We start from the raw sequence: 16,432 nt of genomic DNA on the forward strand, positions 1-16,432 counted from the left end.
TAGAGCAAAATTGAGTATTTTGGTCTAAATAACCCAAAATGTGATGTCCACATATGTGGACGCCAGGTCCTATGACTGGATCTTTACCTTACAGTATAAAGCTGTTGTTGTGAACTGCTGCTATATAAATAAAGTTGAATTGAACTGAATCTTGGTATTATTGAGACTTGAAAACGAATCTAATACAACATTGCTATGGAAATGGGCATGAAAGTTACATTCATTAGCCCCTGGAGGCTCTTGATCCTTTGTGTTATAAATGTTCTGCCAGAAGACGCCACATTCCCACTTGTGTTTTAAACAGAAAAAGACGAATTCCTTGTTGATGAAAAGGTTAAAGGGCGCATGGGGCTGAAGAGATGACAAGACTTGAAACTGACAGGAAGCCAGAAGAGTAGAAAAGGCCATGGTCAGGTTTTGTGTTGTCAGCAGAAACCAGCTTTAAGCAAAATAGAATAAATATATATATAAAAACTTTATAAATATGTCCTAAGCTTTAACTTTTGACAGTTTCTCTGTAATTACAAGACCGGAGGAGATCTGTAGCTTTGTGGAGCGCCACATTCCTGAACTGAATCCTCCTACATCTTTTTTTGAGGTAGATCAGTGGACACTGAGCCTCTGTGTTGTTCAGCTGGAAGCAGCTGCCTTCTCTTCTCATTAACTGGACTTCTTCCAGAGCTCATTATCTTCAGCAGGTGACACATCTGTTTTCTTAAAATCTCACAGTCCTTTAGAAAACTACGAAATGTTTTTTATTTGACTCGTTAGGAAAATATTCACAACGGTAAGTTTAAGTGAAAGAATTTATGATGAACAATGAACAAGAATTTAATGTGTGTTTATTTTTATTTTGAAAGGTGCCTGGATCTTATCCAGGTGAGTTTCAGCATGAAGTAATTTCCTCTTTGTCCATAGACAAAGAGACATCTCAGAACATTAAAATGATACAGATTTCCTTATATTATAATCACAAATAGTTAAATGAGAATATAATCATTAGAATTAAATGTTTCTAATACCTGAGTCCTAACCTCTTACTGTGATGTGTGTGTGTGTGTGTGCACTTCTGTGCTGTGATTTTTTTGTGCCAATGAAGAGTGTAAACATTGCAAAGCCCAGATCTTGTCCGAAGGAGAAACAGCCTTTAGTGATTTGTCAGAATAACTAAGCAAATATTCAGAGAATGTCTGACTTTAACATGTATGATTTAATAAAAGAAGTAATGAAATGATGAAATGGATAGTCGTGAGATTGAGCTGATGATAAATCCTGTTGAAGTAAAATAGCATAAACTGAATGAGACATGAAGGAAAATATATTCATGTTTTATGGAGTTCATGATAGATCATGTTAAAGCCAACACAGAAGATAAGAAAATGTGGTTTTAGTGTTGCTTTGAATCATGTATGCACAAGGTCAGAGAGAGAGAGAGAAAGAGAAAAGCAAAATGGGATGAGTTAAAATACAGTGATAAATGTCATAGTTGTATGATACGGTCATCAAAGTGAGGGAGGAGAGAGAGGAGTTGTTCTTCTCTTTGTCTCCTGTGAGATTAGCAGAACAGAAGATCAGATCTAAGATTTCACAGTTGGGAATTTCGGCAGAGACAGCAGAGGGATCAACTGTGGACTCACAAATTGGGTTTATATTTTTAGGCTTTTTCTCTGCTCATTTTTGATGTTTCAGATTATACATTCAAGATGATTTGATGAATATCAGATGAATATCCTGCATTAAAAACGTCTACCTTGTAAAGGTGAAAACCTGTGTATTATTACACATTATTAACATCCCTCAAAGGGTCTTACAAGTGACTCTAGCCTAAAAAATTAACAGATCCTTTGGGACCAAGTTTAGTTACCAAGTACACAGATTAGGGAAGAGCTGCTGATAACAGGTTTGACTGGCAAGCATGCCTTCAGAGGGAGCAGTTAGAGCTGGGAGAGACTCCTCCCTTTTTCCATCTAAGCTCTTGCATATATTGTATAAATTGTACTGGGGGTAGCTGGTTGAAATTCAAAAGACGGGAAAGCAAAAACGAAAGGTTAAAAAATAAGTAAATAAATAAGGACAAAATGTTACCTGACAATTAAATGTATTTGATTTAATCCAGTAAAACCTAAACCATGAAAAAATTGCCAGAATTTTTTTTTCTTTTGACTGGAAAACTGTGTTCATTGAACTTTCTGACAATTGAAACAATTTATCAATTTTAAAGTTTATCTTAAACAAAGACATATAGTAACGTTAATGTTAAAGCAATAACACTTCTGAGGTGCCAAAAACACTTAGTGTTACAGGGTTAAAGTTAGAGTTTCTAAACTTAGTGTTTAAAATATGAAAATGTTAGATTTGGGTCCCTCTCCCTCATCAGAGAAACACAGCTGAAGTTTTTTCCTTCTGTGACACAAAACACACAATTTTCAACCAACTTTAATTTTTCATAACTGAGCTGAACATATTTCCTCTCACATGGCTTTTTTTTATGTGTTTAAACTGAGCCTTGACTTATTAGCTGTTCCCTTTGATGTCTATAGATCTATTAAAGCTCTATAGATATCATTAAATGATGAATTCAGATTAGTTTTTATTGACCCTGAAATCCTTTAAAAATAGAAATGAAAAAGATTTAATCATGCCGGCAACGCAGCTTGAGACAGTTGACTGGTGACTCACTTTGGTCTCTTTGAAATGTGCTGAAAGTTTTTTTCTGTCTTCATTACTGAATGACAGTGGGCACTGAGTTGTCACAGAAACTCTGCTTTCCAGCGATGGCTGCCAGGTCTGAAGCAGCGGCCCGTGTGTTTTTCAGCTGCAGACTGATCGAGTAGCACGCTGTTAGTGGAGTCATTTTAGCAGGGCCACTCCTGGGGCTCTGATTAGAGGCACTTCGGCTCGTTCTGTACCTCCTGATTACTCCTGCTGCCGTGCCTCCACTGATTTTAGTTTAGGCGCCATCTTCCTGTGTCGTTTTCCATCTTTGTGAAGACTCACAATCAATGTTCGCAGTTACTCTGGCTGCTCTTTTCCACGTGGAGCCCCAATAGTATTGGGCCAATACAGACAGCAGCAGCTTACAACTACAAAACTGAGCCAGTTTCAATGATAGATTTTGAGACCCTGATTGTTAAAAAGGTGCTAACGCACAATTAACAGTGGCTACATTAACATTTTAGGTGCTTATATTTGTCATAAAGAGGAGGGAAATCATAACAAAAGCTTTAAGACCCTAAAAAATTTGATCTATGGAGCTCCTTTTTGGGCGATAAACATCAGCTAAGGTGACATTAGTCAACAGAAAATAGTGTTTTTATTCATGATTCTGGTTTGTGAGTCTAGCTAGCTGGTTAATAGTTTACTAGAAACTTTTAACAGATGCTGTGAGCTGGGCATCATGGTTAAGTACTGAATAAATACTTTCAATATTACTTCAATAATGCAGTATTACTCTCAGTATGAATTTTTGTTAGCAAATTATAAGCCATGTCTTTCCTTCATTTTTCTTTAACATGTAGAGACCTCCAGAAGAAGCAGGCTCAGGGAGGGACAGGCATCTAATGGGTAGCAGCTGTGGGACGGATGGAGCAAAGAGGAGAGAAGAGGAATAGAGAGAGACTCCAACAGCCTGAACAGACAGCTAAAGCTATAACTAAGAGAAGCGTCTGGGTCAGTGATCCAACTTTATCAGACGTTTTGAAGCCTAATCTTCAAACCAGAGAGAGCGTTCGTCTCCTCAACCCAAAACACTCACCTTGTAAAAGATGGAGATGTTGCTGTACGTTGCAAGGACGCTGGTCAGGACGCCGTTACAGAAATCTCCATTTCCAACGTAATCAGGAGGGCACGCACATGAGACATCTGCACACACAAAAATCGTTTTTTACAAACTGTGAGCTGAACATTCAATCAGCTCAGTATGTTCACCTTGAGTTAAGCATGTACATGAGCCAATGCTGTGACTCAAGGTTAACACACTCCAGCCTAGGACTCAGAATGACTGTTTTCCGCGGTTGTGCTTTATGCTTTTTACCTCATTATTCGCTGTTTTATGAATCATTGAAGATAGCATGGCTCACAGAGCAACAGCATTAAAGTCCAATGCAAAGTAAACAACACATTAAAGTGGGAGTACAGATCAGGGAGGACCTGCTTCTGTCCACACACACACACACACACACACACACACACACACACACACACACACACACACACACACACACACACACACACACACACACACACAGATTCACCTCTGAGCCTGTAGCAGTAGGCGTCATACTTGCTGCTCTGGTCCATGGGTTCTTTGTACAATACGAGACCCACGTGGTTGTCTCCACACATGACCGAGGGGTAGCGGGTCGGGTATCCCGCCTTCCCCCCGTCCAGCCAGCCAGCCACACACAGATGCATCCCGAGCTGTCAGGGCCAGGGAAAAAAGTCTTGAGATAAAGCTTGATTTACATTTCTGCCTTGAACTAAAACTAAACTAAAATCTCCTGAAGTGACTGGTAATATCTTAAATATCACAAGAAAACTGAAAACTCACATCCTGCGTGTGTTTTTAAGCTTGTGATTAATCTAACGTTCCTCCTGCTGTCTGGGAATCAGTTAAAGGGCACCTTGGCTTGTGGAGTAAAAATCCAGAAAGTTCCCTCCTCCACTTTACCATGATGGAAACTGTCATGAGGTCGAGTGAAAGTGTGAAGGAGGACTTGGACTTGTTGCTGGCATGAGTGTGCTGCGTTAAAACTACAACATCCTGAAGGTGAACTACAAAAGGCACATCTTAACACCCCATGTGTCCTGACCATGTTATTTCACACAAATGGTAAAAAAAAAAAGTATCTTTTCAAAGCTGAAATTAGAAAGAAAAAGGCAAAGGCAGCTTATTAAATGAAATGATACGATGTCACTGTCAGGAAATGTGGGAGTAAAGATCCAAATGCAGAAGTCCAAGACTCCAGCTTAGCAATATTCAGAACAGCAGTTAATAATACCACAAAACCCACAGACAGTCACTCTGGCTTTAGCTGACATGTCAAATTGTCAGCTCGTATTTTCTCTTCCTGCTAGAGAGATGATCATTGTAACTCCAGCGTTTGTTAATGTTTTCTGTGACTGATGCCAAGTTATTAATAATCCTAAAGGCTGGAAACACAGCAATGCTTACAATCAACACACAACTAATGCAAGGTTGAAGTATACTGAACCTTTAATTCAGTTTTATCTTTATTTATTCTTAACATTTAAATAAATCACACAAAGCAGCAACTTCATAAGTTGCATAAAGTCCCACAAAGGTACAAAGTTTCTTTTTCCTAGTGTGTCACTTTGAACTGTGCAGCATCATTATCTTCTTCCCGTTTGAACCATCTTTTCTGAATATCTGAAGAATTCAACAACTACCATTATGGCAGATACTTCCTGGTCACTTCACTCAGTTAGGGGCCTTTTAAAATAAAACAGATTATCTGACCACAGCCATGGACAACATTTGCCATCTGATAACGTCTCACAGTTACCATGCACTGCTCACAGTTCAGGTTCTAATACAGCTGAAGTGAAGAAGCTTTTCTATTGGCCGTGCAGGTGATTTTTAGTGTGTCATTTAGTGTTAAAAAACTGTAGTACCTGCAGAGCTCCTGAAAAATGTGGCATGCTACTCAATGAGTTTGAGAGCACCGAAAAGGACGTGACATTTTTGTTTTCAAGTACTCTTTCACTAACAAAGGTTTGAGTTGGCTGCTTTGCTGCTTTTCTTGAAAACTGTTGAATGCTTCCCCGTCAGCCTAACTGACCGTGAAGGGGGTGTGTCTTTATAATGAAGACAGAATCTGTAGAAAAACCCTGCTGGTGCAGGTTCACAAACTTTTATTTCATTTTCCTTTTTTCTCATAGGTATACCACATATTTGACTCAGGTGCATCGACCTGTTGATATCTTTATGTAAACCCTTTCAGTAGGTAGGTTTACCTGCTGTGCGTCTCCCATCTGTTTAACGGTAGCCAATGTGGCGCCCTCAGCCTTGCACTCGGCGTCGGCCTGACTGAAGTTCATCTGGTACTTCCCCTTTGGAGAGCGCAGGTGGAAGACTCCGGCTCTGTTTTCTGAAGCACGACAATCACGTTAACTTCCCTCAGATTTCTGCACCATTCTGTACAACAAATATGAACTCTACGAGTGAAAAACACGATTTGATCCGATGCTGAACAAATCCAAGAGACATTCAACCCCAGATTCAGTAGAAACATCTGCTTTTCTTTTAATATGATGTAATTACTTGGTGTTTAAGTTCTGATGAGTAAAGCACGAATCAATTAAATGTTACATAACCTCGGGGACTATTTTTTTTTCTACAAAAAACTTGTTTATGTTCCTGTGACAAGAAGTTCAAATGACAGAAATAGCTCATCAACACCTTTACTGCCACTGTGCAAACAGAGTAAAATCTCACCTCACAAGCTTAAACAAATGGTGTCCAGTGTGTGTATTATCTTTTTGGAATGCTTAGTCTTTTTCACAAAGTGAACGATACAACAGCTCTAACAACTTCAGCTCCTTGTACCAACAATGATTTCTGCTGTTTCATGACCTGCAGTGCTTTTTTGCTGGCTTTCGTGCAGTTACGGGTGCTTGTGATTGATTTTTTTTGTTTGTGGGAACTGTGACATGAACATAGCCTTGTAACAACTTACAGAGAATGACTACAATGCCGCCATGTTCTGAGTGCCTGATTAGGAGCTGTGTGACGAGCCGAACCAACATTAAAATGTATTGTACTCCAGCAGGTTTGACGTCATTTTTAGTATGAACTGTGTTTCACAAGCATGGCAATGGCTATCATTCTGAACTCAGAGCAGCAAGATTTCAAAGTCAGCAACATCCCCCTCATCTGGACTGTAATGTTTTCTTTTGTTTTTTAAATTTGCAATCTATGGATGTGGACAGTGGGGGAAACAATGGATTTTTCAAGGTTTGAGGATTTTTGTTTAAAAAATAGGTCATGATTTCTGGAAAGAGACATGAGGGCAGATTTCTCTACAGCTTATTTCACTACAGACCTGAAAAAATGCATACATTTGATTTTTGGAAGAAAATCCTTTTCTCTGGTTGGGTGGCAGGTGCTTATATCCCACAAACTTCATTAAAAGGGTAACTCTGAACAGATCATTTATGGTGAATTCCTAATTATCTGTATACCCTGATTAATGAAGATCAGGTTGGAAGTAATAACAGCCTTTGAGCCTTTAATGAGCTCCATGTTTAACAAGCCTTAACGAGCTCCAAATCCTAATGAGCTCAACTCAGAGCTGACATTTGTTTACCAGCCCCAGAAAAACAAATAAATAAACAATTGGAAGTCCTTTATAATAAACAATGCTAGCCATAATGTCACCATGGAAACATAGATGCTACAAAGGTCATCTGCTTTAGAATCAGTCTGATTACCATGGAAACTGCAATAGAGTAGGACTGGGAGCCAACATGGCTCCCACTCAGCAGATGTGACACGTGGCTACACTGCAGTTCATGGCTTCACTGCATTCACATGTCTTACCGTGGTAATGCAGGTCCTTGCAGATCGCCACAGGGTCACAGCCTCCATTGTCTTCCAAGCAGCGGTCAACAGGGGGCACCATCTTCTCCAAACACTGGACTCCATTACCTACATACCCCGGCAAGCACTCGCACTCCCGTTCATTCTAGAAGAACCAGATTAGAGTGATCAGCTTACAGGAGGATGTCATGTTATGTTCATATTCAGGGATATTTTTAGAGGGAGACACGTAACTCAAAAAACCATTAATAACAGTAATGGCAAAGATGCTGCTTGTCCCGCCCCAGCTCCAAAAAACCAGTCAGCAGCTTGGGAACAACTGGGAAACCAAACATGATTTTGTGCAACAGTTTCGAACTATGTGTTGGTGAGCTTATAGTTCTACTCATGATTATATAATAAAGATGAAGACTGTGTATTCTTTAATTTACTGTATCCATAATGTGAAATAGCATGGGATTGGATTGTGCAGTCACTTTGGATTTAACCTTGAGCAAAGCTATAAAGTTGTGTAATTTTGTGTATGTGCAGTAAAATAATAACATTTGAGGCTTTGAGGTGAGATGCATTTCTGTAACTGCTTTTGGGGAAATTTATTTAAATCATATTTGTACTTTATTCAGAGACACATAATCAAACACTTATCAAATCCCATAACCATTAATTTTTATAACACTTTTATCTGACAGAGTCCCAGGTACCACCCAGAAGCTGCTGAATATGCACTTAAAATGACTTTGATTTCAGTGTTCCATGTTTTAAAATCCGATAGCATCTCTTGACTGAAAAATGAATTCATGCATCCATGTTTTTATCCAAGCTGGACAACATTGGGGCATGCTCCTAATGAGGAAATGGATGGTGTGCTGGGGTATCTCCTCCTCTGGACCAGGGCATCACTGAGCTCCTGAAGAGTGTGAGGTGTGGGATGGATTTAACAAATTTTCCCAGGTGTTGTACTGGATTAGTTGTGCTATTTAGGTCAGGTGAGCTTGGGGGGCAATTAATGGTATCAATTTCTTCATCCTCCATGAACTGCCTGTATACTCCTGCCACATGAGGCCAGGCATTGTTGTGTACCTAAGGAGCCCAGGAATCACTCCACCATCGTAGGGTCTGACAATGAGTCCAAGGATTGCATCTCAATATCTAATGGCAGTCAGGGTGCTGTTGCCTGGCTTTCATAGGTCTATGCCTCTCTATTACTGACCCACCACCAAACCAGTCATGGTAGCAAACAAGATGGATGAGCTAACAGTGATAGCTTGGAGTCAAAGGGAACCTCAGGTGTTAAACTTAATTGAATCATGGATGCACCAGGATATTCCCGATGAGAACACATCTGTGGAAGGGTTCAACACCGTTCAGGCCGACAGACAGAGGTAAGCAGAAAGGAGGGGGTTTGCCTTTTTTTTTAAACAACCGGTGGTGTACTTGCTTACCTACAATCAAAGAGTGGATTTATTGCCCAGACACTGAACTTTATGCTGTTGAACTCAGGTCATATTATTTGCCCAGGGAATCTATCCATGTGAGCTTGTTGGCAGTCCATGTTCCTCCCCCTGCTAACCCCACAGCTCCATGTGCCTTCATTGCTATCTCGGGTGACTTCAACATGTCACCTTAGACGCTACATTGTCAACTTTCACACAGTATGTGGTCTGTCCCACCTGAGGGGAGAGAATTTTAGACCTACGGTTTATAATCAAGCACACATAAGCCCGTTTCATTAGTAGCTTCTCAGATCGACTCTGTATGGTTCACCACGGTTTTCATGATTTTCCATTAGGTCATAGTACCTGGTAAGTGTTGGAATTGATATTTTTTATATTGTCATTTGTGCTTAGGAACATATAATCATTTGTATGCTGATAAAAAGGATATCCTTATTAGGTCTGATAAGATTCTGTGTGCACTTGTGTACCATGAGATGAGAGGAAGCAGCCTCGGCGTTATAATTTCCATTATAGCTTTAGGAACTAGATTGTTGTGTTTCTTAAAAGTGCAAAACTTCACACTTTTAAATGTTCGTCTGAGACATGACCTATTGCAAGTTCCTGTTCTTATCATTTAGCAAGACACTTAGTTCTGCTTTTCTGCATGCCTCATACACACAGTTTTAGTTCATTGAAAGGTTGTATGTCTATGTATAGTATAGCTGTAAACACACACCCACAGAATACAGGGAGTGCAGAATTATTAGGCAAGTTGTATTTTTGAGGAATAATTTTATTATTGAACAACAACCATGTTCTCAATGAACCCAAAAAACTCATTAATATCAAAGCTGAATGTTTTTGGAAGTAGTTTTTAGTTTGTTTTTAGTTTTAGCTATTTTAGGGGGATATCTGTGTGTGCAGGTGACTATTACTGTGCATAATTATTAGGCAACTTAACAAAAAACAAATATATACCCATTTCAATTATTTATTTTTACCAGTGAAACCAATATAACATCTCCACATTCACAAATATACATTTCTGACATTCAAAAACAAAACAAAAACAAATCAGCGACCAATATAGCCACCTTTCTTTGCAAGGACACTCAAAAGCCTGCCATCCATGGATTCTGTCAGTGTTTTGATCTGTTCACCATCAACATTGCGTGCAGCAGCAACCACAGCCTCCCAGACACTGTTCAGAGAGGTGTACTGTTTTCCCTCCTTGTAAATCTCACATTTGATGATGGACCACAGGTTCTCAATGGGGTTCAGATCAGGTGAACAAGGAGGCCATGTCATTAGTTTTTCTTCTTTTATACCCTTTCTTGCCAGCCACGCTGTGGAGTACTTGGACGCGTGTGATGGAGCATTGTCCTGCATGAAAATCATGTTTTTCTTGAAGGATGCAGACTTCTTCCTGTACCACTGCTTGAAGAAGGTGTCTTCCAGAAACTGGCAGTAGGACTGGGAGTTGAGCTTGACTCCATCCTCAACCCGAAAAGGCCCCACAAGCTCATCTTTGATGATACCAGCCCAAACCAGTACTCCACCTCCACCTTGCTGGCGTCTGAGTCGGACTGGAGCTCTCTGCCCTTTACCAATCCAGCCACGGGCCCATCCATCTGGCCCATCAAGACTCACTCTCATTTCATCAGTCCATAAAACCTTAGAAAAACCAGTCTTGAGATATTTCTTGGCCCAGTCTTGACGTTTCAGCTTGTGTGTCTTGTTCTTTCAGCCTTTCTTACCTTGGCCATGTCTCTGAGTATTGCACACCTTGTGCTTTTGGGCACTCCAGTGATGTTGCAGCTCTGAAATATGGCCAAACTGGTGGCAAGTGGCATCTTGGCAGCTGCACGCTTGACTTTTCTCAGTTCATGGGCAGTTATTTTGCGCCTTGGTTTTTCCACACGCTTCTTGCGACCCTGTTGACTATTTTGAATGAAACGCTTGATTGTTCGATGATCATGCTTCAGAAGCTTTGCAATTTTGAGACTGCTGCATCCCTCTGCAAGATATCTCACTATTTTTGACTTTTCTGGGCCTGTCAAGTCCTTCTTTTGACCCATTTTGCCAAAGGAAAGGACGTTGCCTAATAATTATGCACACCTGATATAGGGTGTTGATGTCATTAGACCACACCCCTTCTCATTACAGAGATGAACATCACCTAATATGCTTAATTGGTAGTAGGCTTTCGAGCCTATACAGCTTGGAGTAAGACAACATGCATGAAGAGGATGATGTGGACAAAATACCCATTTGCCTAATAATTCTGCACTCCCTGTACAGACACTGATGTTGTTCAGATATGCCTGCTTAAGAATGTCACATGTATTTGTAATTGCATATTCATGAATGATTGCTTGCTGACAATAAAAAGGGCTGTAGTGAAGGAATCAGTTGAAGTTGGCTAAAGGACAGGTGAAGGGAGCATTACTTGGCCTTGACTGACTTCCCTTGCAAGCCAAAAAGACAAAAGACAAAAGAGTCTTGATTTGTCGTGCAGTTTGGGCTTGTGTTCCAGTGAGGTTTGTGCCTAGATAAACCCAACAGTAAGATGTACTTTTTTAGTATCTACTTTCTCGAGGTTCCAAGCAATCCGATGTGGCATCGTCAGACTGCATATCACCAATTGGCTGGTCAGTAGTGTCATGCGATGAGCCATGAGAGCGTCTTGTTCACAAAAATTAAAACCGCCATTTTTGAAACATGTCAATGACGGAAATGGCTACAAAAATAATGCCATGGTGCTCAAGTCTGGTGAAAAGCCACAGTCCGAGCAGCAGGTATATTCTTGTCCAGACACCCACCTTTTTTGTAACGTTCATGTTAATTACTTCACGGGACACTTGGACACACTGCTATGACAACAACCATGCAGGCTAGGTAGTACTGGATTTGAATGGAAAACCAGTTGATCAGAGTCGAGTTGTAGCGAATTGATCTGAGTAGGTATTCATGGAAAAAGGGCTATCCAGTTCCTCCTCCCTCCCCCGATTGGGTAGGTCAGATCATAACCTGATTCATGTTTTGAGATTCACAGACTGGGAGACACTGTGAGCCTCGTGGTCAGGACATCAATGGGCTTACTGAGTGTATCACTGACTACATAACCTTCTGCACCAACTCCATTGTCTCAGCTAAGACTATCCATTGTACAAACTGAACATTCCATCCATTCTCATGGGTAACGTAAGATCTTTACCCAACAAGATGGAAGCGCTAATGGCGCTAACCAGACTGCAGTGGGAGTACCAGGAGAGCAGCCTCCTGCTGTTCACTGAGACATGGCTCACAGACCACACACTGGACCCCGTCGTAACTCTGGATGGCTTTCAACTGGTTAGAGCGGAGTGGAGCGCAGTGGAGAGTGGTAAGAGGGGAGGTGGGGGACTAGCAATGAAGATCAATGAGAGATGATGTAACCCGGGACACATCACTGTGAAGGAACAGTGCTGTACCAAAGAATCAGAATACTTTATTGATCCCTAGGGGAAATTATTTCCTGTTAGCGGTTAGCGTTCGGCCATACCACCTGGCCAGGGATTTTTCACGTTATTGTGCTGACTGTTTACATTCCGCACTCGGCCAACGCTATGGCAACCTGTGAGTACATTCACTCCACGGTCTCTCAGCTACAGATAATAATGATAATAATAATGGATTGGATTTATATAGCGCTTTTCAAGGCACCCAAAGCGTTTTACAATGCCACTATTCATTCACTCTCGCATTCACACACTGGTGGTGGTGGAGGCAAGCTACGGTTGTAGCCACAGCTGCCCTGGGACAGACTGACAGAAGTGAGGCTGCCATATCGCGCCATCGGCCCCTCTGGCCAACACCAGTAGGCGGTAGGGTAAAGTGTCTTGCCCAAGGACACAGGACAGAGAGGCCGGGGATTGAACCGGCGACCTTCCGGTTACAGATACGCTTCCCAACCCCCTGAGCCACAGTCACCCCACAACCGTGGGATGGCACATCTGCAATCCCTCATTATTATCTCTGGAGACTTCGATCACGCCTCACTATCTGCCACTCTCCCTAACTTGTCGCAGTATGTTGCCTGCCATAGAAGGGACAGAAAAACCCTGAACCATGTTTGCCAACACAAAGCAGGCTTACAGCACATCACCCTTCCCCCCGCTTAGCCACACACACCACAACCTGGTCATTCTTCAACCCATTTACACTCCCATGGTGAAGAGGAAACTCCCAACGAAGAAGGTGATAAGGGTGTGATCCGAGGAATCCAGTGAGATGCTGAGAGACTGTTTTGAATGCACAGACTGGCAGAACTCTGCAAGCCTCACGATGAGGACATTGATGGCCTCAACCACTGCATCACCAACTACATCAACTTCTGTTTTGACAACACTGTGCCTAGCAAGAAGGTACGGTGTTTCTCAAACAATAAACCGGTGACCCCACAACTGAAGGCCCTGTGAACGAGAAGAAGAGGGCTTTCAATCATGGAGACAAGGACACGAGGATCCTTTTGTACTCTCCAAGAGAGACTTCAAGGACAATGGAGGAGCCACAGTGTCTGCTGACCGGGGGTGGGCCAATGAATTGAATCTGTTTTTCAACAGATTTGGCTCTTGACCTTATCACCTCTCCCACCCCCCAGGTTCCATCAACCCCCCTCCAAATGCTGTCCTGCCCCTCTCCTGGTGGAATGTCATTGTTACCTGAGCTCTCCTCACACCACCACCCTGCTTCACCCCCATCCACACATCTACCCACAACAGAGCCAGCCTGGACCCCCTGCAGTTAGCTTACTGGTCTGGAATCGGGTTGGATAAAGCTGTCAGTAGCACTGATCCCTCTCTTACCTAGAGCAGGCAGGGAGCATTGTGAGGATGATGTTTTTTGACTTCTCCAGTGCTTTCAACACCATCCAGCCTGCACTACTGAGACGGAAGCTGGAGGAAGCCGGAGTGGGCAAACAGCTGACTGCATGGACCATCGACTACCTAACCAACAGACCACAGCCATCATTGGATGCGTATCAGATGAAAACAATCAGGAATATAGAGGGGTCATCAGTGACTTTGTCAGCTGGTGAGACCAACGCTCTCCAAATCAACGCTATCAAGACGCATCAGATGGTCATAGACTTCAGGAAGAAGTCACCTCCTATAACACTGGTGAACATCTAGGAAGAAGACATTGAGACAGTGAACTCATACTCGGTCTCAGGTGTATACACTGCTACAAAACAGCACAAAAGAAGGAGGATTTAGTGTTTGTGTTATTACGAAACAAGAAGAGTTCCCAGATGGTACAGTGGACACATGTGTGACTCCTGTGATTAAAGCATCTTTCTTTCAGCTTAACGAGTGAACCGTCAGCTCGTTCAAACACGTTAAAGTCTGTTTGGCTCGACACCACCGAACAGAGGCAGCAATATAACATAGCTAACATTAACAGTGCAGTGAATCCTGCTTGTGCCGTGATATTCAGGACTGCAAACCGAGCAGCATCACTGACTTTCAGCTGGTTGTGTTTGTGGATATATGACCAGTGTTGGTCAAGTTACTTGAAAAAAGTAATCAGTAACTAATTACTGATTACTTCCCCCAAAAAGTAATCCTGTTACTTTACTGATTACTTATTTTCAAAAGTAATTAATTACTTAGTTACTTTTTAAAAACACGATTTACAACCTGAAGAGGTGATAAAGCGATAGAACTTTCAGCCCAATTCTACTTTTTCTGCATAATCCATCATACAAAATGTAATCAAATGGAAAAACCTCTTTTTTTTAACTTGTTTTATTAGTTTTAATCTTTTAACTTTATGCATCAAGCAAAAAATTAATTATATGCAACATTCTCTGACTGGAAGAGATTTGTTTATTATTTAAACCTATTTTCTGCACATTCCAGCACATAAAATAAAATATTTTTTGTGTTTACACTCAGTCTTTCAAATAGATGCAAGTAAAACACAGCAGAAAATAAATAAAGTCAAAGACTCAGTGGTCCTTTTGCTCTATTTTCACCTGTAAAGCAGGACTGGGTAGGCGGAGGTTTACCCTGGTGCAGGTGTGCTGCGGTCAAATTATCCACACCACCGCCGCGCTATGAAGTCTGGGATATGTTGGGCCATGAAGGCTATGCCGACCCATCCTTAAAATTCAGGGAAATTAAGGACGCATTTGAGGGCCGTATTTCGAGCAGCCTTGGTCGTATCGCTGTGACGTAATCGGCCTTAAAATGCGGCCTTTAAGGCTGCAGATCCCAAATCCGGTCATTGGTACTTCCTGGCTTGTGTAGTTACTAGGTAACAGAAGCTCAACACTGCCCCTAGCGTCCTGGAGCACTTTCCGTTGTGTTTTGGAATTTGCAAGTGTTTTGGGGTTTGCATGTGTTTTGGAGTTTGCATGTGCTTTGTCTCTAGGGGCCACCGTATATAAGCGGGTTAATTGCAGTGTTAGTGGTGCTGCACAGAAATGTTTTTGATGCAGGTAGCTCCATGCCCTCCTGGGTTTTAATTGCACCTTAGAACACACATGCATCAACACTACAATGAGCGGGTGGAGGGAGGTTTGGAGTCTTCTCCCACCCCCATTCTCTGCGGCCTGCTGGAGCGGGAGGGCTAGGTGGAGTTGGCCGTCCGACTGCGGTCTGGAGTGTGGGGCCTCCCTGCTGCTACGGAGTCGGGGTGGTCTGCCTCTCCCCACCGCAGGGAAAAGGGTAACACCACCTGGGTCTGGGTGCAGTTCCCCCCTCCAGGAGCAAGGGTACCTAGACCCGGTTTGTAGAGTACGCTTGGGGAGTGTGATCGTGTGTACAGCGTCTCTTTATGTCTGTCTCCACGTTGGTTGAGTGTGGAGTGAGTGCATATGAGAGCATGAGGGGGGGAATGGATGTTTGTGTCTGTGTGTGCCTGTATGTCTGTGTCTATATGTCAGGTTGGGTATCAGACGCCACCTCTCTGGGGACACCTCAGGCCCTCCAAGGTTTGGAGGCCTATCTCCACCTACCACCACTTCCCCTGCCGGTGGCGGACTCCCTCAGGTGTCGGTGCGTTGGTGGTTCTTTGTGTCTGGGGGTGGGCGTCCAGGTACACACCGGCTCACTCCTTGGCGGCCGCTTATCGGGGCCTGGAGCCTGGGGCTCGCTCGGGCCCCTTCGGGGGTGGGGTGCCCCCGGCCTCTCGGCCTGGGGCTCGGTCACTCAGGCGCAGCTGGCGGCCGGCGGAGCTCACGGGCGCGTCACTGCAACTCCCCCTGGCTTCTGCTCCGCGGCTGCTGAGTGAACCCTCATCTGGGAGACTCCTCAGCTCTTACTGGAACAGTGGCACGGCTGCCCCTCTGTTGGTCTTCCATGGTTTCTTGTGTTCTGGGGGCCTCTGGATGTCTGGAGTTTTGATCTCCTCCATACCTGCTTCACACCCTGGAGGACGGGGCTGTGGC

At 42.8% G+C, this 16,432-nt stretch overlaps 1 protein-coding gene across 2 annotated transcripts in view; it reads right to left on the reverse strand.

Moving 5' to 3' along the window:
• The window catches only part of stab1 (stabilin 1), a 182,097-nt gene that overhangs the window by 42,365 nt on the left and 123,300 nt on the right, over positions 1 to 16,432 (reverse strand). For both annotated transcript variants that reach the window (XM_080891129.1, XM_080891128.1), the window contains 4 exons: positions 7,562 to 7,706; positions 5,977 to 6,110; positions 4,254 to 4,419; positions 3,755 to 3,861 (listed from right to left, as the gene is read on the reverse strand). In XM_080891129.1, the coding sequence (XP_080747255.1) occupies positions 3,755 to 3,861; positions 4,254 to 4,419; positions 5,977 to 6,110; positions 7,562 to 7,706 (552 nt within the window). The remainder of the gene's footprint in view (positions 1 to 3,754; positions 3,862 to 4,253; positions 4,420 to 5,976; positions 6,111 to 7,561; positions 7,707 to 16,432) is intronic.

This window comes from Rhamphochromis sp. 'chilingali' (assembly GCF_963969265.1).
Source record: "Rhamphochromis sp. 'chilingali' genome assembly, chromosome: 9".
Classification (NCBI taxonomy): domain Eukaryota; kingdom Metazoa; phylum Chordata; class Actinopteri; order Cichliformes; family Cichlidae; genus Rhamphochromis; species Rhamphochromis sp. 'chilingali'.